This window comes from Nakaseomyces glabratus, chromosome G (assembly GCF_010111755.1).
Source record: "Nakaseomyces glabratus chromosome G, complete sequence".
NCBI classification, from domain to species: domain Eukaryota; kingdom Fungi; phylum Ascomycota; class Saccharomycetes; order Saccharomycetales; family Saccharomycetaceae; genus Nakaseomyces; species Nakaseomyces glabratus.
This window is the reverse complement of record NC_088957.1, coordinates 411,036-437,789: the sequence shown is the minus strand read 5'-3', so window position 1 is coordinate 437,789 and position 26,754 is coordinate 411,036. Positions and strand designations below refer to the sequence as shown.

At 36.9% G+C, this 26,754-nt stretch overlaps 9 protein-coding genes and 3 non-coding genes across 12 annotated transcripts; 9 read left to right on the top strand and 3 right to left on the bottom strand.

Annotated features, from left to right (window-relative positions):
- Positions 1-118: 118 nt before the first annotated feature.
- PRM10 (pheromone-regulated protein PRM10) lies at positions 119-2,479 on the top strand (the record flags this gene model as incomplete). Its single annotated transcript, XM_446552.1, has 1 exon — positions 119-2,479. The coding sequence occupies one exon, from the start codon at positions 119-121 to the stop codon at positions 2,477-2,479; it is 2,361 nt and encodes a 786-aa protein (XP_446552.1).
- A 478-nt stretch (positions 2,480-2,957) lies between these two features.
- On the top strand, positions 2,958-8,270 carry UTP10 (snoRNA-binding rRNA-processing protein UTP10; the record flags this gene model as incomplete). Its single annotated transcript, XM_446551.1, has 1 exon — positions 2,958-8,270. One exon carries the CDS (start codon positions 2,958-2,960, stop codon positions 8,268-8,270), a length of 5,313 nt encoding a protein of 1,770 aa, XP_446551.1.
- Positions 8,271-9,432: 1,162 nt separating this feature from the next.
- On the top strand, positions 9,433-10,821 carry GZF3 (Gzf3p; the record flags this gene model as incomplete). Its single annotated transcript, XM_446550.1, has 1 exon — positions 9,433-10,821. The coding sequence occupies one exon, from the start codon at positions 9,433-9,435 to the stop codon at positions 10,819-10,821; it is 1,389 nt and encodes a 462-aa protein (XP_446550.1).
- A 223-nt stretch (positions 10,822-11,044) lies between these two features.
- CCT7 (chaperonin-containing T-complex subunit CCT7) lies at positions 11,045-12,697 on the bottom strand (the record flags this gene model as incomplete). The annotated part of the gene is made up of 1 exon (XM_446549.1): positions 11,045-12,697. The coding sequence occupies one exon, from the start codon at positions 12,695-12,697 to the stop codon at positions 11,045-11,047; it is 1,653 nt and encodes a 550-aa protein (XP_446549.1).
- Positions 12,698-13,219: 522 nt separating this feature from the next.
- Positions 13,220-15,355, bottom strand: MDV1 (Mdv1p; the record flags this gene model as incomplete). Its single annotated transcript, XM_446548.1, has 1 exon — positions 13,220-15,355. One exon carries the CDS (start codon positions 15,353-15,355, stop codon positions 13,220-13,222), a length of 2,136 nt encoding a protein of 711 aa, XP_446548.1.
- Positions 15,356-15,973: 618 nt separating this feature from the next.
- On the bottom strand, positions 15,974-16,045 carry tD(GUC)4. The gene has a single exon. It is a non-coding gene; the product is annotated as a tRNA-Asp (tRNA).
- A 940-nt stretch (positions 16,046-16,985) lies between these two features.
- tT(AGU)6 lies at positions 16,986-17,058 on the top strand. The gene has a single exon. It is a non-coding gene; the product is annotated as a tRNA-Thr (tRNA).
- A 1,012-nt stretch (positions 17,059-18,070) lies between these two features.
- On the top strand, positions 18,071-20,053 carry GVI51_G04103 (alpha-mannosyltransferase; the record flags this gene model as incomplete). Its single annotated transcript, XM_446547.1, has 1 exon — positions 18,071-20,053. One exon carries the CDS (start codon positions 18,071-18,073, stop codon positions 20,051-20,053), a length of 1,983 nt encoding a protein of 660 aa, XP_446547.1.
- Positions 20,054-21,242: 1,189 nt separating this feature from the next.
- tL(CAA)6 lies at positions 21,243-21,361 on the top strand. The gene is made up of 2 exons: positions 21,243-21,280; positions 21,318-21,361. It is a non-coding gene; the product is annotated as a tRNA-Leu (tRNA).
- A 788-nt stretch (positions 21,362-22,149) lies between these two features.
- RNR4 (ribonucleotide-diphosphate reductase subunit RNR4) lies at positions 22,150-23,220 on the top strand (the record flags this gene model as incomplete). The annotated part of the gene is made up of 1 exon (XM_446546.2): positions 22,150-23,220. One exon carries the CDS (start codon positions 22,150-22,152, stop codon positions 23,218-23,220), a length of 1,071 nt encoding a protein of 356 aa, XP_446546.2.
- A 510-nt stretch (positions 23,221-23,730) lies between these two features.
- Positions 23,731-24,678, top strand: OKP1 (Okp1p; the record flags this gene model as incomplete). Its single annotated transcript, XM_446545.1, has 1 exon — positions 23,731-24,678. The coding sequence occupies one exon, from the start codon at positions 23,731-23,733 to the stop codon at positions 24,676-24,678; it is 948 nt and encodes a 315-aa protein (XP_446545.1).
- Positions 24,679-25,112: 434 nt separating this feature from the next.
- Positions 25,113-26,693, top strand: PFU1 (Pfu1p; the record flags this gene model as incomplete). Its single annotated transcript, XM_446544.1, has 1 exon — positions 25,113-26,693. One exon carries the CDS (start codon positions 25,113-25,115, stop codon positions 26,691-26,693), a length of 1,581 nt encoding a protein of 526 aa, XP_446544.1.
- Positions 26,694-26,754: the final 61 nt, after the last annotated feature.

The following is a 26,754-nucleotide window of genomic DNA, read 5'->3' as shown; positions in this document are numbered from 1 at the left end:
ATTCATATATAACTGTAGTTAATCTTTTTTGATTTCCAAACCGTCAAAGCAGTACTAACAAAAAGGTAAAACTGACACCCAAGGAAAACACAATTGGACCTGCTAATATTATCGAAAGATGGCAGATTCCGGTGATAAAGATGTCAGCAAGTCTGTAAGATTTGATAAAGAGTCCATTGAGTCGAAAAAGAGAAGTTCTGTAGATGATTCTGCATCTTCTTATTCATCCTCTTCGAGTGGACAAGACCGTAGTGAAGGTAAGAGAAATAACGTTAAATTCTCAACCGAGGATAGTGATGATGAGGACGGTAATTTGTTCTCCAGAATGATTAAAAATCTGAAATCTAATGGTGGCGCTGGTTTGGCACCAGGTTTAAGTAAAGCAAATTCCAATCAAGAGAAGACTGATTTGGAAGATAATGACAACGTCGTCACTGGACATTCAGATGATATACCCATGGAAGATTTTACTTCCGAAGCACAAAACATATTACAAGGTCATTCAAATTTGACGCCGGCACAAATTGAAGCGCTAAATGGACAAGGTTTGTCGGATATTGAAACAACAGCGTCATCCACAGATCTAAACTTCTTGGCGCCAGCAATAGACCATTTTGATGACTTTGATGGCGATGGTGAAGAAGAAAATGATGGTTTCGTTGATACACATGGGTATGTAGCACCACCAACCCAAGTAAGAGGTGGTGTGTTAGGTTCCTTGCTGAAATTGTACCAAGAGCAAGATAATGCCACGATAGAAACATCCAGCATGTATTCGCAATCTTCATATGGAGAGTCTACAGCAAATTTGATGAGTATAGATAGTGGTGAAACTGAAGTTCCTAGTGAGCACAAACCAAAAGATCACAAAAATGTTTTCATGAGAAGTGGTGGCAAAGTAGCTGGGTTGGCAATGAATGCACCAGGTCAAATATATGGGCATGGATCAAAGGCTGCTGGGCATATTTACGGCCATGGTAGAAAAGGTGCCGGCCATATATACAACCAAGGTAAGAAAGGTGCTGGTCATATTTACAGTCAAAAAAATAAGCTATCAAGCGCTGACCTGTCTACTGAAGGGCTAAAAAAATCTGGACATAAAGCCAAAAAGGTAGCTGGTAAGATGCCTAAACTAAGAAAGAGAATGTTGGCAGAAGCAAAAATTACAGTTCATATTGCCGAGTTACTGCAAAGGCAGCGCTTTATCTTGCGTATGTGTAAGGCTTTGATGCTCTACGGTGCACCTACCCATAGGTTAGAAGAATACATGATTATGACTTCTCGTGTACTTGAAATCGATGGTCAATATCTTTATTTGCCTGGTTGTATGATTGTCTCTTTTGGTGATGCTACAACAAGAACATCTGAAGTTCAGTTAGTAAGATGTACGCAAGGTTTGAACTTATGGAAATTACACCAAGTCCACGGAGTGTATAAAAAAGTTATTCATGATCAGATGGGAGCTGATGAGGGTAACATTGAAATAGATAGAATATTGAGGGAAAAGAATTTGTATCCACCGTGGGTTTGTGTCTTCCTGTATGGTTTCTGTTCCGCAATGGTTACACCTTACGCTTTTGGTGGTCATTGGATAAATCTAGCCATTACTTTTTTCATGGGTTCATGTGTAGGTATGATGCAGTTTATTCTGTCAGAAAAGTCATTGATGTACTCTAACGTCTTTGAAATCACAGCCTCTATTGTTGTCAGTTTCTGTGGTAGAGCCTTTGGTTCGATTCCAAATTCGAATATTTGTTTTGGTGCAATTACGCAAGGTTCTTTAGCACTAATCTTGCCTGGGTACATTATATTATGTGGGTCATTGGAGTTGCAGAGTAGAAGTCTGGTTGCGGGTTCGGTCAGAATGTTCTATGCCATCATTTATTCTTTGTTTTTAGGTTTCGGTATTACCTTAGGTGCTGCTTTATTTGGTTGGATGTACAAAGGTGCTACAAATGAAATCTCCTGTGGTTATCCGATTTCTCCATGGTTCCGCTTTCTGTTTGTGCCTGCTTTCACCATTGGTATTTCATTAATCAATCAAGCAAACTGGACACAATTACCTGCCATGGTTTTTATCTCGTGTACTGGTTATGTGGTGACATATTGGTCTGGTAAGCACTTCCAGAACTCAACAGAGTTTACAGCTGCTTTGGCTTCTTTTGTTATCGGTATATTGGGTAATTTATACTCTAGAATCTGGCAGGGGTTGGCGGTATCTGCAATGTTACCAGCTATCTTTGTTCAAGTGCCATCCGGTATTGCATCTCAAAATTCATTGTTGTCTGGTTTACAAAGTGCAAACCAAATTGTTGGTAGAAATGGCACAAATGCGGTGCAAACTGTAGATTTATCCAACTCTATGTCTTTTGGTATAACTATGATTGAAGTTTCGATAGGTATCTCAGTTGGACTCTTTGCATCAACCTTATGTGTTTATCCATTCGGTAAGAAGAAAACAGGGCTATTTAGTTTATAGAAAATTCTAATATATACATAATAGTAGTATACATTAAATTAAAAGTTTGAAATCATTATGAAAAGTTCTTTATTGCATTTGCTACAGGACACTGACATATGTATAGTATTTGAAAATTGATTTTGCTATTAGAGTTCCTTTTTGCTCGCATATAACAGATACTTAACAATGCTGTGTTTACAATTTTCCATCTTTTTTCCTTCACGTGAAGCTCATTTGTTCTTCTGCTTTTTCTGGGTTGGTAGTTTTTAGAAAATTTTGAAAAATTTTCCGATGAGCTTGCGATGAGCTTCACCTTGAAACTAGCAATTTAATGTGTAATCTGATATATATAAGCAGAGGGTACTGATCTTGGATAGTTATAGTTAGCTTGATAGTGATTTCATCAAAAAGTGTCTGATCAAAAGGAATAAATAATTTAATTTCTGCAAATCAAGTGTTTGTTTTACAGGAAACATAAGCATTGGTAGTGGAAAATATGTCCTCCCTGAGTGATCAGTTAGCTCAAGTTGCAGCATCCAATGCATCTGTTGCATTTGATAGAAAAAAGAGACAGAAGTTACATTCTGCCTCCTTGATCTACAATCCAAAAACCGCTGCAACTCAGGATTATGAAACTATTTTTGAAAATGCTCTAGGTGCCTTACAAGAGCTCTGTGATATCGAACCAAGATTTCAAGTATTCTCGAAGACTTTGTTTTCCGAAACTTCCATAACCATAGACAGAAATGTTCAAAGTAAAGAAGAAAACAAGAATTTAGATAATGCTATTAATGCATATTTGTTAATGGTATCTTCAAAGTGGCACTTGGCACCTGCACTACATGCAACTGAATGGCTTGTTCGTCGTTTCCAGATTCACGTTCACAATACTGAAATTCTGTTGTTGTCTACATTAAACTATTATCAGAGTCCAATTTTTAAGAGGATTCTTAATATTGTGAAATTACCGGCCCTATTTCAACCACTATCAAATTTTGTTAAGAACGATAGCAATCCTACAAATATTACAATAATTAAAATGTTCAATGACACGGATTTCTTGAAACTATACTCTAATTATTTATCAAAATGCATCAAACATAAGAGTACTTATACCAACCAATTATTGTTCGTTACATGCTGCTTTATAAACTTGATTGCCTTCAATTCTAGCAACGATGAAAAGCTTGAATTTTTAGTCCCTATAATCCTTGAAATAGCCGCAAAATTATTGGCTTCTGGTTCGACCGATTGTCAAATTGCAGCACATACAATCCTTATTGTATTTACAGCTGCTTTACCTTTGAAAAAGGATATAGTAGTAGCTGCTATTGAAACTATATTAGCCAACCTGAAGGATAAAAAAGCTGAACAATCGGCATTTTGGGCTGTTATAAAGATCTCTCAGACATTGAAGGGTCAACAAGCAATTGAACATCTTCCAGCTAATATTTATAAGATATTTGATAAGCATTATACTTGGGTTAGAGTTTTAGATCTGCTCACTGAAGAGCCAAGCATTAAATGCGATAAGTTTATGACGTCTTATATCAGGGCGATGATCAGATTCGACCACTCTAAACTTGATATGGTTGTCCCATTAGTTCAAAAATTATCCCTTGAAAAGTATGAATTCAGAAGCATTGTTATAGATCTAATTCATTTATCTGAGGTTTTAGAAGACAAGTCAAAACTTATTGACTTGTTTGAGTTCTTGGTCAAAGAAAATGAAAGTTTAGTTATAAACTGTCTTTCATCATTAAACTTGACTGGTGAAATGTTTGAGATTCGTTTAACAACTTCTTTGTTTTCAAAAACTAATGATGATAACGAGTTAGAACTGCTCAAGACCCTAAATTCTCATAAAAATACCTCCTCAGACAAAAAGGAAGAAACAAAGCCTTTCAAGCAATTTTTAGAGGAGAATTCAGAATTTATAGTAACTAGTAATAAGTCCATGATATCTGAGGATGACGAGAAGTTTAATAAAATACTTGGTCTGTTCATCGAAGCAATTGGTACGGGTTATCAAGCTGGTCTATTTCTATCTTCATTCATGACTACACTTGAAGCTAGACTAACGTTCCTATTGAGAGTCATTGTGTCACCTTCCGCTCCGATTGCTTTACGTTTACTAGCTATGAATAACATCTCAAAATATATTCAAAGCATTGATAAGGAGTTGAACTTATTTACTTTAATACCTTTCTTATTAGTCGCACAATCTGGGTCTTCCAAGAATTTGAAGATTAGTGTCAAGAAGATTTTAGGTCAAATTGGGAACAGACCATTTACTAAGCACTATTTTATGAGTAACCAACTTTATGGCGAGGGTAAGGACATCAAGGTACCTAGTCCATCGGATAGTGAGATGTGGACTAAAAACTTTATTGAAAATTATGTTGTGGAGAACGTTGATATATCTGGTGTTTTCATTCCAAAGCAAGCTGAGAAGGTGTTTTTGTTATTTTGGGCACAGCAGGTATTAGACATTCCTCTACCGTATCCCCAATATATGATCCTAAACTTTCTTGGTAAATATGTCCCAAACACAGCATCATATTCTGGCTTATTTGAAGAAAGTATCTCGAGTTATTTGGAAAGAAGGGAGGAACTGCTACTTAGATGTGCTCTGAATAAAACAGATCCGATCCAATTTGAAACGGCAATGGTTAATTTGATCTCTAATAAAGAAAAGCATCATTTCATGTTGGATTTCATTATAAATGTCTTACAGTCAGATTATGAAGACTTGATTCAAATTCTAGTGGATAGACTAGTTGAAGTATTTGCAACATTTAAGACGAGCAATCAGTTGAGAATTGTTCAGGAAATATTGCAATCCGTTACGAAGGAAGACCAAATTTACGACGCATTAGGAACATTACAGTCTCTGCAAATAGATCCAGATACGTTTGTTTGTATCTTCAAAGAAAACTCTATAAATTCTGAGTCTGATGTGACTTCATTTCCAAAAAGGAGAAGGAGACGCTCTTCTACCAATAAGGCAGCTCTGCAATCGGCTGAAGTCTCGCAAATTGCTGAAGATCACCTGAAAAAACTTACAATCATGTTAGAAACTTTGGACAAACAGAAGGTGAAGGGTTCTGAAGAATTATTGTCTTCTTTATTTTTTACGTTAGCTGATTTTGAAACTTTGGATCAAGATGGTGGTTTACCAGTTCTTTATGCAGAGGAACTATTAGCATCGGCTATGCTAAATACCATAAGGTCACTAAAAGATCAAGGATTGACACAATTACAGAATGTTAGAGCTGATATCATTGTTTCAGCAATTAGAACATCTTCTTCTCCACAAGTTCAAAATAAGTTACTCTTAGTTATTGGGGAGTTAGCTACGTTGAGCTCTGAGATAGTTTTACATTCCGTAATGCCTATCTTTACTTTCATGGGTGCTCATAGTGTGAGACAGGATGATGAGTTTACAACACAGGTTGTGGAAAAAACGATTTTGACCGTTGTTCCTGCTTTCCTGGCTGCCAACTCGGAAAATATTACTGAAGAAATAGAGTTTTTAGTAATGAGTTTTGCAACAGCTCTGCAACATATCCCAAAGCATAGAAGGTTGCGGTTATTCACTACTCTTGTTCAAGCGCTGGGTTCTGATAACTCTTTAGGTCCGTTATTACTTTTGATTTCTCAACAATATTCGAATGCAGTTAAGAGTTTTAAAATCAGTGAAAGTAGGTCATTGGTGGAATTTACAAAACTACTTCTATCCAAGTTTGAAGTCCAAGAACAGATTACAGGATTCAGAAAATTTTTGGAACTATACGAAAAACTACTTTTGGCAAATAAAAACCCAGAGAAAAAGGTTACCTTGGAAACACAAGCTTTATTCTCAAGTAAGATTTTGAATTTAACACAGAGTGAATTCTGTGACTTGACCAACAATAGTTATGACTTTTTGACAAAAGTTATTGTTGATACTAACGATGATTATTATGATAGTAGCAGAAACTTCAAAATTAGACTATACAGTATTATTCTGGATCCAACTGTAAGCAATGCTACAAGAAAGGCCCTTGATGAATCATACAGTTCTGTATTAAAGATGATCTTATCTTTGATTGCGGACTACCCTGACATATTTGTATTCGAGACGAATGAAAACTCTGAGAAGCAAAACTCAGTTCACTTCATTGGAGACATTTTGGAGGAAATAAAACAATCCTTATATGGCTTGCTGCATGCAATTTTGGACGTATTACCTATTAATGTATTCCTAACAACCACTGTGCCCCTTTTGGAATCTTCTATTGATAAGGAGATCAGATATCATATTGCGTCAAATATCTTTGACAAGTTCGAAAATGAAACAGTTGATGATCATGAATTAACTCAATCTGTGGTACATACACTGAACGAGAAGATACCTCAAGAAGAAAACAATGTTGCTCAGGTGTTATTAAATTTGCAGTCATCTCTCATTAACAAATACGGCAGCTTCTTTGATAATAATTTATTAGTTGAGGTCTTGAACTTAGCATCTGGTCTTATTTCGACTGGACCTAGAGAGTTACAAATCTCATCGATCGCTGTCATCACCAACTGTGTCAGTGTAATGGGTGTTAAATTCATTTCATTTTATCCAAAAGTTGTCCCTATTTGTATCAAATTATTTAACGAGACTAGAGCCAGTAAAGAAGAATTGGCACCTCAATTGCAACTTTCAATTTTACTGTTATTCACTGCGCTTGTGAAATCCATTCCTAGCTTCTTGACTTCCGACTTGATTTCTCTAATGAAATTAATTTTCTTCTCTAGTGGTGTGGAAGTCACAACAAGGTTATCGGTCATTCAATTAGTCACTGAGAAACTAGATTTGAAGAATGTCTTGGGTACTTTACTAAAAGTCTGGAATTCAGAAGTCAAAGAATCTGGGGACTCAACCGCTATTTCCCTATTTTTGAGTTTGCTTGAAGGTACTGTTGAGAAGATTGAAAAGAAATCTGCTACATCCCAGTCACCATTGTTCTTCAAGTTGTTAATCTGCTTGTTTGAATTTAGATCACAATCTGAATTTGATACTAACACAATTAGTAGAATCGAATCATCTGTTTATGCGGTTGCTAATACCTATGTTTTGAAGTTGAACGATAAAGTTTTCAGGCCTTTATTTGTAATACTGATTAAGTGGGCATTTGATGGTGAAGGTGTTTCTTCTGAATCCATTACTGAAAAGGAAAGACTAACAGCATTCTTCAAGTTCTTCAATAGATTACAAGAGAACTTGAAGGGTATCATCACATCATATTTTACTTATTTGATTGAACCTGTAAATGAATTATTGAAAAGATTTATTTCCGGTGATATTTCCGATGTTAACTTGCGTCGTTTGCTACTAAATTCCTTGACTTCATCGCTAAAGTACGACCGTGATGAATATTGGCAATCAACTTCTAGATTCGAACTGATCTGCCCAAGTCTGGTGAACCAATTGAGCAATATTGAGCCAACCATTGGTAAGTATTTGGTTAAAGCTATTGGTTCTCTAGCAGCCAAAAATAGTTCTGTCGATGAGCACAATCAAATGATGAACAAGCTATTAGTAGAGCACATGAAGGCTACTTGTTCATCAAATGAGAAGCTGTGGGCTGTCAGGACAGTCAAGCTGATCTATTCGAAGGTTGGAGAAAGCTGGTTAGTCCTTCTACCACAAATGGTACCAATTATTGCCGAATTACTTGAAGATGACAATGAAGAGGTTGAATCTGAAGTAAGAGGTGGTTTAGTGAGAGTTATGGAGAATGTGTTGGGTGAACCTTTCGACAGATACCTTGACTAGCTCTCCTCATAATATTTGCATTTTGTTTTTACATAAATTTAAATTTATTACCTCCGAGAACAATTAGATTAAATTGTATATTATAATACACAGCATTTAAGTAAGCAACGATGGAATCCCTTCAACCTAATAAACTATGTAGGCCAACACTATATACTATCCTTTGAAAAGCTTAATTGCGTTTGTACATTAAGTGATTGCTAAAAATGCTTGATTACTTAAATTGGGTATAAAGTATGGTTCTAACCGTATCTACAACAGCTCTTGAATCACCATCCACTCACACCTCTCCGAATTCCAGTTCATACAAAGTTCTAATGACTAGTATCCCACAGGAATTCCATCAATCCACATAGAGATGACTTCTCTTATGGTATTTTTGCGGTCATTTCCATCATAGGTATCTTCAGATGTTATCTAGTGGTGAAAAAGACGGCAAGACCACAAAAAGTGACTGCAAACGGAAGGCGTTGCAACTTTAACGGAAATGGATAACATTAAATGGAAGTTAGGAACGAGAGTCTAAGTGACTTAGAGAGTGGCACTTCTAGTCTCAAACTCTGAGTAGATTATTGTAAAATATCAATTCCGAAAAGCAAATACGTAAAATGATAATGACTACTAGTATATATTATGCTTGATGGCAAGAATACCAAAAACTTCTTGGTCCAGTAAAAACTATTCGAACGTGTTGTGAAGCTGGCATTGTGATTCTTCATCGATACTTGTAGCTTGCTTAGCACTTTATCGGCACCTGTTTACTGGTGTAAAGTACATTGTCTACAAAGAAGAGTAGTTACGCACCATAGAAAGGAGATTTGTGTCAAACCGAGAGTGAGACAGAAGCTAACAAATCTCTCTAGTTGTATTCGTTGGGACCTAGAAAACTTGAAAAAAAAAAGTTTGTTCGTGATAAAAGAAGAAAATTTCCCAAAAAGACCTGATAAGCATCTGAAATTTCAGATAAACGAAGAGATAACAAACTGATAGAGGTATTGAGTTAGTATATCGGGTGCTGATAAAGGATTTGGCGGCTAATTCTGATATAAAAAAGGTCTTGTAAAATACCCAAGGTATATTATTGATCCAATACAGAGCAGATTTTAGAGTGAGAAGCATCTAGATCAGATTTTTTTAGTTTATCAATCCGGTTGATTGTAAAATGGCAGAACACAGTGAAGATATGAGTGGTAAAAGTCCCCGGCGTGAAGCACAGGATTACAAGAAGGGGGATGTAGTTGATTCTGAGCATAAACAATCTATATCAACAGAATCAAGTACAGCAAGCAAGGACACAAGTGTAGTGCAATCGAAAGTAGAGCAGAAAGTTGACAGCAAGAAAGAGAAGGTTGTAGCGCAAGGAGACACTGCTGGCATTGTCTCAGAGTTCGGTAATTCCGCGCCAGTCTGTAAGAACTGTATGACTTCAACAACGCCTCTGTGGAGACGCGATGAGCAAGGATCAGTTTTGTGCAATGCTTGTGGTTTGTTTTTGAAATTGCATGGAAAACCGAGACCAATCAGTTTAAAGACAGATGTCATTAAATCTCGCAATAGGAAGAATGTTCAAACTTCTCCTACAGGTGCACCAGCAGAGTTAGTTCATGATCGATACAAGCACAGTTTTACAAATTTTATTCCAACTAGTTATGAAGCATATAAAGAGAAGAAAGGTCATATGTTAGATAAAAGAAGGCATCCACCATCAGATCTAAGACATTCTATCACTGAACATGGTCGGCCTTATGTAGGTGAAAGCGCAGAAGCAGATCTAATAAGAAAGCATAAGAAAGCCAAAATAAAGTCGGAAAGAGCTGTCTCCGAGTCAAGCATAGATAGCTACAATAGTCAATCTAAAGATAGTGCCCAAATCAAAAGTGGTGAGAATACTCCACTAAGCCCTCAGTCTCATAGCCCGAGTGGCACTCCCCTGCCCCGGCTTTCGGCTGTCTTAGGGGATTTTGGCTCTGATTCTCGTACTACTGCGGCAAGTAATAGTAACATCGGATCTATGCATGCCAAGTCATCTGAAGATGATAAGAATGGCAATATAGCATCATTAGAGCAATCGATGGTAGAGAAAAGGAAGACATCCATACCACAAGTAGTAAATAGTAATCAAAGCTATGGCGGTTTGCCAACTGCATTGCGCGGTGCTCCAATTAGAGATTCTCGCAGTACTGGCTCTAATATCAAGGAAAAAATGTCACAACCACAACCGTTAGATACATCCCACCTTTCTCATATACCACCTAATCCTCACTTGTTAATGAAAGGTAAAGTGCCATCATCTGAAAATTTGCCAATTAGAAGAGGCAGTATGATCGATACACAGAAACAACGCAATAGTGTTGATATAATTGATCCATCAAACGCAGATGATGAGCATAAGATACCCGTCAGTGTGCAACTTCATAATGAAGAGGAAGTAATACGGTTGCGTACGAGAATAAATGAGCTCGAATTGGTTACCGATTTATATAAGCGACACATATATGAATTGGATGAGAGATGTAAGAAGTTAGAGAAGGAACTAAGGAGATATAAATAAAGAGATACAGTATATATAATACAGGACTGATTTACTTTTTACTTTCGCGTAGTTAGACGCTATTGAATGTTTGATATCACTCGAGAATCGATTCTCAAATAAGAATAAATCTAAGGACTTAGTAAAGCACGCTGGAAGCTGCAGAAACTTGAATCTATATTACAGTGCGTATCAAAATAAATTATGCATTATATAGGAACTATTAAGTATGGAATGAATCTCTTCACATGCCCATAGGCATGCCACGACCCCTTCCAGCTGGAGCAGGCATACCGGCATTTGCGCCCTGACTTTCTTTGTTTTTGATAGTCTCATCGACCGATAGAATTAAGTTTGTGGCTTCAGTCGCACTGCTTAGAGCATTTATCTTAACCAAAGCTGGCTCCCATACAAATTTGGCAAAATTATCACCCACATTTTCATTCTCAAAATCAATACCAAACCATTTCTCGCCCTTACTGTGAGCAAGTCTTAGTTTATTAAGTAGTTCAACGGCGTCAAAACCAGCGTTCTCACATAGTTGTCTTGGAATAACTTCCAAGGCCTTTGCAAATGCATGTATAATTAATTGTTGTTTACCGGCAATTGTTTTTGAGTAGTCTCTTAGGTATTTGGATATTTCCATTTCAATTGCACCACCACCTGCAACAACCATTTTATTCTGTAGAGCTCTCTTTACAATCATTATGGCATCATGTAAGGATCTTTCTACTTCAGCAATTACTTGTTCTGCACCACCTCTTAACAGTAAAGTGCTTGTTTTAGCATTTGGACAACCTTTAAATAGGTTGTAACGTTCGGAACCAATCTGAATTTCTTCAAATACTTCACAAGTACCCAGGTGTTCATCATGTATATCATTTGTCGTTGATTGAATGGCACCGCCTACTGCTTGAATAACACGGTTCATATCGTCCGCACCTACTCTACCTGCACAAAAGATATTTCTGTCAGCAAAATATTGAGTGGCTAAATCACCAATAGGAAGCTTTGAAAGCACAATGTTCGCTCCGGTATCCTCGATTTGCTTTAGTTTATCCAATATTAACTGCCATTCGGCATCAACTATAGATTGATAGTCCTCCACATGTTCAACACGGACTTCGGCGTTGTCTTTTTCAGCTTTCAGTTCCAATTCTACATTCAAACTTAAAATTTTTGGGTTGTTAAATTTCTTTGGTTGTTGTTCGAAACCAGCGTAGGAGAATGTCTTTTTGAAAGCTACACCGTCAACAAAAATAGAGTCTTCCATGGCACCACCAGCAATCTTCTTGATACCAATTAGTTTATCATTTAATTCGTCTCTATCTAGAGAAAGAACTGCATCAACACACATCTTCACAAAGAAATCAGCATTCTTGTAAATTAGCTTAGAGGTCATGGCGGTCTTTGCACAACGTTCCAGAAGTTCCCTGTTAACTTCACCATCAGATCCTATATCCACTGCCAGTTCTTTTATTTTATCGGTGGCTAATTTTACAGCTGTTCTATAGCCCTTCATAATCAGATGAGTTGAAATGCCTTCTTCTAAGAATGGTTTGGCTTCTTTCATTAGCTCACCAGCCAAAATAGTAACACTTGTGGTACCATCACCGACTTCAGCATCCTGGGCACGAGAGATATCCACTAAGGTCTTAGCGGCAGGATGCACAACATCAAGTAATTTCAGGATAGTAGCACCATCGTTGGAAATTGTGGTCTTTTGATTTGAGGAGACAATTAAGATATCGGAACCAAGTGGACCCAATGTTGGCTTTAGTGCCTCTTGAACTGCAATACAAGCATTGATGTTTGAGATGATCTGACCTCTACCTTGAGAAGCATCTGTTCCTTCCTTCAATACAACAATCGTTGGCGTCTGGTTACCAAAATTCATCGCTACTTTTCTTCGTTTTCTGTCTGGAATTGATAACAATACACACCTGACCAACTCTGTTACTAAGATTCTTTAGATCATAACAATCAATTGGCCGCTAATACTACACAAATAACGAATACCATTACACTCAAAATGCTATGCTCATCTCGTTGGTCGCCACATTTGGGCAATTTTCAGGTTTGCGAGGCCAAACTCAAATTTTTACTTCGTTGTTTGTGATGTTGGTATACAAGAGCCATAATGCTCCAGAATTGATAATCATTAGAGTGTACATGTTCCTTCCAGAGTATTATGGTAAAAATTGCTGTTGGAAATGCCTTGTTATGGAATATAAATAATATATATATATATATATATATATATATATATAGGTGAGTTTCAATTTATAAATAAATAGGAGAGAATGAGAGATAATGAATGCTTTCGGTGGTGTCATCAATAATGATGCCTATATTATTTGCTTTTCAGTTCGATATTTACATGCAGTACTATAGCCATTCATTATCATTTATTTTTCCCTTATACGATCCAAATTCCTATGTCACCGTTTGATCTTCCTTCCATGGTATATCTCTCCTTGTATTTGACGAACAAGGATGTTGTATCTTGTTCTTCATCCTGTAGATCCCACTTATTACCGTCATTTCTATCATAAATATGAGTATTATGTTCATTGGATGCCACTACGATATGCTTTGCATCAAAATCTAGGGATGAAATCGGCTTTTCATAGCTAATAATGTCAGTCAGATTATTTGATCTTAGGTCCCACAGGCGTATAGTTCCATCTAATGAGCCGCTGATAATGGTGGTTGCGTCAAATTTTAGTGATGTGATAGCATCCATATGACCCTCCAAAACACGGACCACTTCACCAGTACGCATGTCCCATAACCGGATTAAACCATCTTTAGTACCAGTAGCTAAAGCAGCATCAAAGCTTTGAATACTCCCAATAATTGGAGTGTTTACGGTTTTTAAAATCATGCTATCTTCATTGCTTTTCATGAAGCTGCTTTTATATGCAGATAAACTTGGGAAATTAACATCAAAGACTTGAATGCATTTCCCAGAGTACAAATCCCATCTTCTAATGGTTTTGTCTTGTGAAGCAGTCATCAAATTGGCACCATCGATATAAAGTGATGATACCTCATCTAAATGTGCATCTAAGGTATGTAATGCTTCACTGTTATTTCCTTCTTCATATCTCCCTATGACATCATTTGCGTTCCAAAGTTTTACTGTGGCATCTTTACTACCGGTGGCAACCATATTGTAGTTTTTGTCCACTTGCATACAACTAATCGTTGCAACATGTCCTTCCATTGCCCCAATTTGACGTTTCTTCGTATAATCCCACAGCTTAACTATATGATCCATGTACCCTGCAGTGCACAAAGTACTGAAATGGGGGTCAAAATCTAAACATGTAATAGCATCATCATGAGCTTTAGGTATAGTGGATAACTTTTTCCCAGAGTTATAGTATTTCTGAACTGTTGGTTGAGCTTTTCTTGATTTTTTGTTACTGGCATCTTCAAAGAATCCATTTAATGCATTATGGTTATCTTTTCCTTCTATGGATTGCTTGCTACCATCAAAGGATGTCCTAATTTCATTTAGAGATGTTTCTACAATATCTATTGAGTTCTTTCTTTCCAATGCGGTTGGTCTTGTGGCATCGATCATCGACTCAGGATTATTTAGGCCTGAGAGTGACTTTGCCTGGTCAAACTCAATTTGTGTATCATTTGAGAAATCAGCGGAACGGTGTCCAATCAATCTTATAATATCTTCCAAAAATAACTCGTTCTCTTCTATTGCAGCAATCTTTTTTACTAGAAGGTTTTGTTTCAATTGCAGATCTTGTATCTGTTTCTTGATTTCATCAATTTCATCAGCGGACAGTTTTTTCCTGATATCCAGCATAACCAAATTGTTGTTAGCTAATTCATTGATTCTTTCTAGTTCTTTCTTGGATTTAATATTTGATATTCTTTCTGGGTTAAAGTCCAAGGAAATGTACGTATCTTCTTTTGATTCAAGTAAGTCCTCCCAAGGGCCACTCCTTATCCTAGGTTTGTTACCCATTTGCGGCAGTATTTGAGCTGCAGATTCCTGATTATTTTGCTCTAGAAGTAAGTGCTCTTTCTCTACAGACCGGTTGATAACCGGTATGGATGCTTCAAACCCTTGATATAGTGAGAATATACGCTCTTGACTAGCATCGGTAGAGTCAGACTCTTTCAACAATTTCGTTTCACCTTGATCTCTGGTGTTACTCTTACTTTCAGCTGTTTCTGGGAGATCCTTCAGCAAATCATCACTTAAATGGCTCAACACTTTAAATGTGGTCTTTTTGTCAGAAACCTTATTGGTAAAATACTTTTCCCTACTTCTTTGGGAGTACAATCCCTTGCTATCCTCAGACAAAGTAGATGCAATAGCTCTTGTCTTTCTAAGCTTATCAAAAGTCTCATGGTTCATGAAATCAGCTGCGGTTAAACTCTCTTGTAAGGTCTTTCTATATGGGTTCCTAGGAGAGTTCGATAATAGATTGTTCTCGACGTTTTTCTCAATATCTTGGGATCCTATAAGAACCGATGCCGCAGTGCTAAGTGTTTTCCCCAGGTGACTTATCTGATCAGTCATCTTCCTTCAACTAAGATATATCTATGCTTAAAGTGTCATATGTCAGACACCAATAGTAAAAATAGGATTGCAATTAATAATGGACTGATTGTTGCGATTGATAACAGTATTAGACGACTATACTAAACCTATAAATGTAGAAAAAAGTACTATGAACAATATTATTATATCGACATTTTATGGATATTTTCCAATTTATGAAAGTTTTATTAGCTTTAGGTCCCCTCCGAGATGACTTTTGCACATTCTTGCCCGATGATTCGGAGTGATCCAAGTTGATAACGAAAATTCAAGATCAAGATGAAATAAATGGCAGGACGATGTTGGAGGACATTACATATAAGACAGATTAACTACACAAGCTAACTGTTGGTCCTAATATATTAACCACAAAGCTGATAGTATCGTAAGTTGCACAAGTGAGAAGTTCTAATATCACTGGTGTGCAAGACTAGTTTAACCCTATTGGGAACCAGTTTGTAAAGCATTCAAAACTCTTTTGTATATATCATACAAGTAATGCATTATGCTGTATGCTGATATTAAAAGATATATCAGTAATCTTGATATTTAAAGAGATGAATTACTTTCAAGTACACATTACCCCCAAAAAAAAATCTCCGCGACGGGGAATTGAACCCCGATCTGGCACGCGACAAGCGCCCATTCTGACCATTAAACTATCGCGGATTAATGATTTTTGATGTCTTATCAAAGTATTTTTGTGGTTTTGAGTGATACAATATATCACGTGATCAACTTTGTTTCAGTGTTCGAATTCAGATTTACAGTAAGAAGCACTGTTTGTGGGCCTGTTATTCAGCTTTCTCTTCTCTCTATTTAAAATATTTCCTGTTGGAATTGTCAATTTTTGAAGTTCCTTGCTTTGTGCTGTTGGTATGTCCAACATTTGACTCACACATGGTGTTGAGCCAAAGCAATTCACTTGAGAGTGTTACTTTACCTGAAATAGAATCCCTTACTTCTCCGGTATTTATTTTTGATAGTATAAGAAATCTCCAAGCCTGTTTATATTGTCTTCAACAGGATAATATAAGAAGAGCGGTTACATATAAATACGATTCAGAATTTTTTTTTTCATTACATGATTGTCTGATAAGTAATTTCATATTATGCACTATCAGATACTAATTTGTTTTTAACCAACAGTAGCAATATTTCAATACTGCACTTTTATGATTTTTTGATTAAGTTCATGAAACTGTGCTAATCCATAATAAGTTGTTGAATATTAGTAACTGACTCTTCGGTCCATATGAAGATGTTAACTATCTTTGGTAGTTAGGATGCTCAAGGAATGGGGTATGATGGGATTGCAAGATATCGATATGTAGCAAAGAAATTCTCGGAATCGTGTTCATTGGTTTACAATTGTGTATACTTTATGATACTAGTTCACCGCACGTGACCTAACTAAGTGATTAGGAAGGTTGGCTATAGCATAAACGCTAAGAAGAGCGCCTTTTATGCATCGTTATATTAGATGATTCGTTCTTCAACTATAGGTGAGACTTATACTTTGAGCTACCACGTTGTATGTTATAAGTCAAAAATATTCTCTATTCGATATAGCAGGATACAATTTTTTCTTGAATATCAATCATTTTAAGCTTCTATGGCCAAGTTGGTAAGGCGCCACACTAGTAATGTGGAGATCATCAGTTCAAATCTGGTTGGAAGCATTTATTTTTTTCGATTCTTTTTGTTCTCTTACTTTCAGATGTCGCCTGAATAAACCCAATAATCTCATAGTCTTTGGTTAATGTTTGGCAATCAAGTTATAGTTTTTTCTTTACAATATATATGATTCATTTTACTACAGTAATCATTATATGTATGCAGTGTTTAGCTCACTTTCATGCTCAAGAAAAATGTATGTTTAGTTATCAGAGCAGCACTAGTGATGTTTCGGTAGTCTTGTAATGACTGTAGATTTACTGCAGTCTTGAAAGGAATCTTGGCATCAGTTATACTTGACGTGGCCAATTCTCAAAATTAGAATTGTTGACTGTACGTACGTACTGATTTACGTGCAGGCAATTTAACGAATGCTTTTGAGCAGCCAGCACCCAAATCGATTGTAAAGTTGATGTCGTGTCCTTTCCTCATGTTGCCTGGTATTTAGTAACACTCCTGTTAAGAAGCTAGGCATTCGAGAGATTTACCCGTTTAACCCAGTTGCAGTACAAGACTTTCAGTGCGGAATCCAAATGAGTGCGAATGCTGTCTAATGTGAGAAATTCGAGTCCCTAGACACCTTCGTAGCGAAATATGGAATGTGTAAATCAATTGGTATAATAGCTGTGAAGAAAACGACAATTAGTTTGTAGTGGTAAGTTTGTAGAAAAGGAACTTAAAAAACTATATATCTAGCAAGACTATATTGTTGATTTGTTCTGGTCCTATATTTGCTGCAATGGTTTCTCTCCTTTGTCTGGGAAGCCATGGTGTGCATTCCTGAATGAAGACCACAGTTCACAATTGAACCTGGTACTTTTGCATCAGTTAGGTCCATAGCATGTTCATACTATATAAACAACATTGTAAAACTAGCTTCTCCAATAGCTTATGGTCGTGGTAGTTCGAGGACGCTTTCTTTTGTTTCCGCATTGATAGGAGAGGGTCAATATTCAGCTAACAGCTAAAGTAATCCGGAACATTACCCAAACATTTGGGAATAAAAGTGGCATATAAATGTCCATTGAGGGGCTTCGATACATTTTTTATGGTTGTAAGGATGTTTTAGGGAATAGGCATTCTTTCAACAGACGTGCCTCTTTTCTATTGTCATTTTTCATCTCACTATGTCTTCTAATTTGGTATAACCAACATGAAGATACAGCAAAGTTGTCTTCTATAAAATATAGGTATACTGAGTATGAAAGTCAATTGAAACTAGGAAGTTCGAGTCAGTTATTTGGCAGGATTACTTCAAAGGCATATAAAATGGAGCAGGAAAATAACCGCCAGCAACAATGGAAAAACTTGCTATTCTGGAAACCTTTAACGGTAGAACAACTAGAATACAATACATTGCCGTATTGGAATGCTGCTTCTGATTTAGATAGATGTAGTCTTTTAGTGAAAGCTCTGTATGACGGCGATCCAAAATGGAACAATAGTGAAATATTAGTCTGGAATAAAGACATGGCTATGAAAAAATACAGTTTGTTGCACCCGGTTGAAAGAATTCGAATGTATAACCATTGCTTTTTAGATAAAGGGGTTGACGTGATACAGGTTTTTAAAAAGCTTGGACTAGATGAACATAATGCTACTGAGTTTAACCATAGGATGTTTCCAATGTTTCAATTTGTGAATGTCACTTCAGATCAATACTTGTATCCAAAACTTACCGATTTGAGAACGGGTAAAGTTATAACGAAACCTAAGACAAAACAAAGAGCTCTAGAATATAATCTCAATTTTCTGAGGAATTGGAGAAATGAAGCAAAGGGCAAAGGATTAGTTATTACTATAGAGTCAAACAATCTCCATATATTGAGGAAATTGTTTAAATTTCTAAAAGAAAATGGAAATACTCTTCCTATTCAACTAGTATTTAAAAGGAATGTGACTCTAGCAAGGTTCAAGGATGCAATCATTTCATATGCGGAGGAATCTGATCAACACGTAACAATAATTGAGATAGAAGCACTCATTGACGATAGTTTCAATAAGGGAACATTTGTTGGTTATGACGATAAGTTTCTAGCATCAATATTTAATACATTTGAAGATGTGGTAATGATGGATATCGAGGTCATACCTTATGTAAATCCAGAAGAGTTATTGGAGAATGAAGAGTATAAAAATTCCGGTTTATATATGTGGCGAGACAAGTATCTGGGGGCTTTGCTGCATGCGTATATATGTACGGATGTTATGAAATCACTAGAGCCATCCATGGATGAATATAAAACAATTGGTTCCAAATTTCCTCTTAGAATGAATGACCCACGCCTCACAGATACATCAGATCCCATGGGTGCTATACTTCATGGGTATTATAACCTATATTTAATGCATCAAGTTGATGGGGGTGTTATATTGTTGAACAAGAAGCAAAAGTTAGGTGGACTAATCATGGGTATGGTTATGAACATGCACAGGGACTATGCTCACTGTTCAACCGGTACAAAAGAAGCGTTCTGGTTTGGTCCATACGTTGCTGGAATGGAATTTGCAGTAGGCACTATCGACGCAGGTATAATAGGACCAATTAGACGCTCAACTATAGAAGATAGACTTGGTGTTCCCGAAATATGTTCCAACCAAGTAATACATGTTGATCATGAAGATAAACTGCTTTGGGGTAAAGGAACTTTCTATGAATGTGAGTCGGATAAGTTACAAGAAATAGATATTGAAAGCGAAGTTGGTATAAGAAAAAGATCGCTACCAAGCACAGATGTAAATGTTGTGAGAAGAGATGAACAACAGTTTGCCAGCAAGGAGCCCAAACGCGGGTTTTTAGCCATCACAGGTTTTATAATTCCATCTAGAGTAGTCAAGAAATGGAAGTACAGAATTGGGAGCTCAGTAGAGTATTACTGTACATTTGTTGACAGGATAGGTGACGCCGACAGTAAGCTGGTACGGTTTGACAAGAAGACTAAGAGATTTGTCAACCATCTAGCCCAGATATGGAGGGAAACAAAAATATCTGTAGGTTAGTTGTTTTTGTATATATTCATTTAATGATTTAGCTATAATCTGTATATCTAGAGTTTTGATTTTTTTTTTGTTATGTTAACGGTGCTTGAACTTTATACATCCCCATATTCCATTAATACTTGTAGAGTATACCTTTCTCGGCTTTCACGTGATTTTCCAGTGTAAGCATTATGATATTAGTGCACTACATGTGACCTATTTAAGTAGATTCGTAAGGTTGTAGGAAGCTAAACGCTCTGATGAGTGTGCGTCATGCATAAGTCATGTTATTCAGTTCACACTTGATTGACGGATGAGATGTATCCTTAAAGCCGGCAACATATAAGGAGAAACCTCAGAAGTAGGAAAGTGGAGAATTGACGTGACATGACGAGGTATCTCATAAGATACCTCGGGAACCTTGTGGGGCATAAACGGATGCCGCCTAATAGCTAGCAGCGTGCCCCACTAAATTAAAGATGCGGAGATTAAAGTTATGTTAGCATGACGTACATATGACGAATCAAATCTGAAGCAAGGTGTGACTTAACCTCAAGATCAGATAAGCGCTTAATAAAATAATTACCCCAATTACTTACCCCAACTAAAAGGAAACTCCGCGGGGTAAAAGGAGATCTTAAGATTCTCCATTCGGCCATAAGTTATCTAATCCGAGAAGGATATAAATAGCATCCGAATTCTCAGACGTGAGAATTAAAATTCGTTTCTTCAGTAAATTGTATTATTATACTTTCCTTATTCTTTCAGTAGAAAGATCACAATAAGAACAGTAATAAGAAATACCAAAAAGCTTATTCTAGTTTTCTAATAAGACTTATTATCATTTAACATTTTAGTTTTGATACTTGGTACAAGTTCAGCTTATATCGAGTCACACATTACTATTGTTTCAGAGTTATAAGTTTTAAGTTAAACCAGGAGAATCTTTGTTCGAAGAACGAGTCTTTATAAGTCACATAGACTTATTAGGTTCCTCTTCTGTGACACATAAGTGAAAGTCCGAACCGTTTATATATTACTGACCTGTATTTCTATTATCCAAACTATTACATCCCGTGATACGTACCGATCTACGGCTATAATCCGCTGAATACCTGTGACGAACTCGTACCCTGTATCTTACATCCAGGCTTTTGGTAGTAGTAAATATGGTCATTAACTCTTTTCACATCTTCAACAAATACAATATGGTTGTTTGGCCGAGCGGTCTAAGGCGCCTGATTCAAGTTGAAAAATACTTATTGGGTTAACAAACTCAGGAGCACTCAGGTATCGTAAGATGCAAGAGTTCGAATCTCTTAGCAACCATTAATTTTTTTTTAATTTTTGAAATTGTTATTTCAGCTTCGCCAACATGAAATGGAGTCAACACAGCAGTAGTTTATAATCTGTAGTATTTACAATATGCAAATATTGCATTTAGAAGTGAGATTACTGGTGTGATACTTCAACGGTGGCCATTACGATAAGAAATTCTGACATGGGGCTATAGCAAGGAAGTTTCAAAAGAGCCGTATGCTTGATTGCTAAATGTTTTCTTAATGTGGTGTGAACAAGTTGAACGCGTATATACGTCAATGTAAATCTGGATATTTGCGTTTCTTATATATATCATATATATTTCAGTACTTCTTATGTTTGTGTACAAAACAAACATACAGTTGTGGCAAGAAACACGTAAACATCCACGCGTTACAGGAACCTGATGTAAATATTTACCTAAACGTCGTTCCCGTTTCTTTTTTTTCATTCATTGATTGGGGGGTGTCTGGAGAACAATGGGAGAAGCCATCAGGACATTGATCTTAATCTTAGTAATAGTGGTTTGTGGCTAAAGAGACCTCGATAGTTCTGCGGGGGCAAGTGATGAGTGTTGGGTGGGTTTCCCTTGTAGTTTAAATATAATTGGGATTCCTATAATTCTCTTGAAGGGAAGGGGAAAAAAAAAAAGAAAAATTTTGAAAAATTTTGAAAAATTGGCCTTGAAATTGTATATAAAGAGGGCCAAGGATTTGATTGATCTTGCCCAATTGGAATTGATCTGTATATAATAGATAACACCTAGTAAAATAACAATATATTTAAGGTATACAAGAATGAACGTTACTGCTGAAGAACACCACAAATTTCTATCCAAGTTTGACGATGAGCGTCATCACATGAAGGAAGGCGAGAAGGATGAGGTCTTGCTGATGGAGAACAAGCGTAGATTTGTCATGTTTCCAATCAAGTACCATGAGATCTGGGCTGCTTACAAGAAGGTTGAGGCGGCTTTCTGGACTGCTGAAGACATGGAACTGGCTAAGGATGTCAAGGACTGGGAAACTCTAAGTGCTGGTCAGAAGGAGTTCTTCGGTAACTACCTTGCCATCTGTTCTAGAACTGACAACATTGTTAACAAGAACATTGTTGAGAAGTTCTCCGCTGAATTGCAAAACCCAGAAGGTAAGTCATTCTATGGTTTCCAGATTATGATGGAGAACATTTACGATGAAATCTACTCTATGTTGGTCGATGCTTTGTTCACTAGTGTTGACAACATCCCATTGTTCAAGGCCGTTTGCCAACAAGAAGAGGTCAAGGCTAAGAGTGAATGGGCTCACAGATGGGTCTTTGACGATGAATCTCTTTACGCTGAAAGATTGGTCGCCTCCGCTGCCAGAGAAGGTATCTTCATGTCCGGTGCCTTCGCTGCTTTGTACTGGTTGACAAAGGAGAAGGGTATCATGCCTGGTGTCGCTATGGCCACAAATCACATCTGCAGAGACAGAGGCTTCTACGCCGACTTTGCATGCTTGTTGTTTGCTCACTTGAAGACCAAGCCAAATCCAAAGATTATCGAACAGATCATTACCGAGGCTGTCGAAATCGAAAAAGCCCATTACAGAAACTCCATGCCAATTGAAAAGCTGGGTATGGACTTGAAAGAAATAGATCAATACATCGAGAGCGTTGCTGACAAGCTGCTAGTATCCTTCGGTAACGAGAAATTCTACAACGCCACAAACCCATTCCCATTCATGGAAGAAGCTACATCTATTGGTAAGACTAACTTCTTTGAAAAGAAGGTCTCTGACTACCAAAAGGCTTCTGCTACCAGCGGTACTGCTAAGACAGCTGGTTCAGTTGCAAGCAGTGACAAGATCAAGTTCGATTCTGACTTCTGAGTTATTACAAAAGCTTTATGAATTTTTACCTCTTTTGGGGAAACTAAGGTATAAGATGGAAACCTGCACTTTTATATATAATTAACAAAACCCAACTAGCTTTGATGCTGAACATTCATACCTTTTATTTCACTCTCCTATTTTAGTATAGATATCTTCACACAATCAGATATAATGTTTTTTCGGATTTTCTTACTTTGTTACACTATCTACATATTTGTATCTTATAGACCTTAAATTTTACTGTCATAGTTTCTTTGAATTTATCCACCAGCAAACTTGAAGGAAGTTGTATCTGCACATATTTACTGTCCATTGTCTATTAACCCTTCCGCATTATACAACCTTGTCTGACCAAAATAAAAATTAAAATTAAGACCCGAACGCGCGATGAGCTCACAAATAAACAATTAACTTGCAGATCAAGACATATAATTGCTATCTAAGGCTGGACCAGGCTGAGAAGAGGAAGACTAGATAGTAGACAAGTGAAGTTCTGTAGAAGTGGTTATGTCTTTGCTGGATGGAATTGTTACGAGCTCAGGGAGTGAAGACGATGACATTGTGCATAGTTCGGATGACGAAGTGCGGAATCAGAGGCATCTATTTGTAAATGAAGAGACATCCAGCGTTGTAGGTACTGATGAGGGCAAAGTGAGGTTTCAGACCTTCAATGCCGGTGGCGACTCTAGTTCAAGCGATGAAGATCAGGAAGAGAATCCCTGGCAGTTTCCCAAATTGATAAGGCGGGAAATGAAGAATAGGCTGCCAAACAACTATAACTTAAAGAGGTGGAGAAAACCGTCTCGCATTTTGGTAGACTCAGTTATGCAACTCTTGGAAACGAATAGCGCCAATAGTGTTGATATAGTATTTGAGAAGTACGATGATGAACTAATGAGACTACTTAGAGGTAAGAGACAAGAAATAGAACTAATCAAAGAGGACAAAGAGAAGATGCTTGGTGACATTTTGCAAAGGATAGAGAAGAAACTGCGGTTTTCCAAGTTTCCATCTCGTCTTACAGAGAATGACTTGAATATCGAATATATTTATGAGAAGCGTAGGTTTCTCCAGGAGAGATATGTCCAAGAGCTTCGGAAAGCAGAAATATTAGAGCAAGAAATTGCAAAGGAGAGGAAACTACTGCAAGATGCTAAAGAACTAACCGAAAATATCCAACAAACTAACGATAAACGTCTTACAGATAAACTAGTAAGAAACGAAATACACCCAGTGATGCTACAATCCATTAGTGATAGTCTGGATAGTGCAACACAAAAGATAGCTTACCGGAGAGATGTTATTGAATTGAATTTGGAAAACTCCCATCAAATACATCAAACAACACACTCAATCAGACGACCTATTGCGCAGTTAATAGATGAGACAAACCAACTAACCTCAGTGTTTAATGACCAAAATCGACTTCATAAGCTTGAAAAGATGATTTTGTAATAAGCTAAGTAAAGGATAAATAGAAGTAACTAAAATTTATATTTTTGACCCAAATTGTGTACTTATGGCACAGATCAATAATGGTCAATTCATTGTCATTGCTACTCAATAATCAACAAGCACAAAAAATTTTCTATACGCCATGAAGTCTACTAATGGTATGTAAGTATCTAATTCTATAAAATCAACCATTAACTGATAATTATTAATAACATTAATTTATATATCGAATATTATCAAAAGTTTCACTTCTTGTGGTTATCATTCTGTCATCCCCAACTTCAAGTGCATATCGTGAATCTTTTAAATCTCCTCGGAGCTTAGCTCATCGCAAGTGTGTATCATAAGTTGGAGTGTTCAGAACAGTACTATATTTGCTGAGAAAATATTCTAATACTAAAGTGTAGATATCAAGAACACAAGTAATAAAATTAATGGCTAATAAGTCAAGACCGAGAAGGGCAGCTGTGCCCTATCGGAAGTACGTTGGTGGCCAGGGATATATGCAGAATGTTATGTTATCACGGTATAAGACTACCGGAAAGAGAGTAGTCGATGGAGAAGATGATCTAAGCGATGAGTACTATGATGGTGACGAGTATGATGGAAATGAGAAGAATACAAATAAATCTGGTGAGTTGAAGATCATAGGTGCAAAGACTAGACGCACTGATTCTGTTGGAAACGATATATTGACAGAGAGTGATGATGAAGGACAGGATGAAGAGAGCAAAACTTCAAAGAGGAAAAATAGAAATAAACGTTTATCTAGTCATGGAAGAAAACGGAGTACAAACTTGTCACTTGAAGGCTTGACCATACAGGATGATGAAGTGGAATGCGAACCTCCTATGATACCGATGAAGATTCCATTAGAGATTCAAAGACGTGTTGTTAAGTACTATTTCGATCTGGTAGAAGAGACAGAATATGAAAAAGAAAATACTGAGTTTGAAAACATTATGAACGTTATGTTGGTATCTAAATACTGGTATTATTTGTCTCTGGGAAGACTTTATCGGGCCCCCAAACTATCAAGTAGAAACTTTAACGCTTTTGTGGAAACAATAACCTCAGCTGTTACAACAACGTCTATGCCCGGAGCTGGCTCCAAGAAAATAGATAGATACAGATTAGGAGATCTGGTTCAGATGCTTGATTTATCCACAATTTTACAAAGTGGTAAGAATTCCAATGTCTCCAAATTACTTAGAAGATGCTCCAATAATTTACTTGCATTTACGGCACCTCAAACAAGCTTTGGTTATGCGCCACTTATTTCTCTAAAAAATTGCCATAAGTTAAGATTTCTTGATCTAGGACTTGTTTCCGAAACAGTCAAACTGAAAGATCTTTTTAAAGCTATAAGTAACTTCAACGAACTTACACATCTTTCTTTCCCAAGAAGCTCAATAGATTGCGAAGGTTTCCAAGAATTTTGCTGGCCAAATAACCTTCAATATCTGAAGCTAAGTGGAGGGATAACCAATGAATTTGTTGCTATGACCAACTGGCCTGAAACAATAACCACTTTAGAATTCTCATTTTGCCCACAAGTAGACGAGCAGTCTATATATACAGTTTTGGCAAAAATTGGACATAACTTAAAGCACTTGTCATTTTTTTATCCAATGCCCGCCTTGAGAGAGAACTCACTCGATTTTATTTTCAGGTATTGCAGGAACCTGTTGTCTGTAAGACTACAAGTTGATTACTGCTCGAAATGGTTATTTTCTGAATACATTCTGACTCCAATAGAACCGGACCTACCCCTGGAAGTAAGAAGACAAGCTAGACCTCTAAGGACCATATATTTGGATTGTAGTGGCTCCTTAGGTCTTGCTTCAAAGATTCATCCGGATGATTTCACAATCGCTTTACTTGAATCTAGATTACCAAGCTTAAAGAATATCTCTGTATCGTCTAAACTTGGCTGGGATATGAATGGGGACGATGTTGCAGATCTACTTACTGCCTTTGAGGAACAAGACGGCAGTTTATACGTATCCTACTAATCTGTAACACTAAGCTCTCAATCGTTACTATTACTATAGAAAACATCACAATCCACTTTGC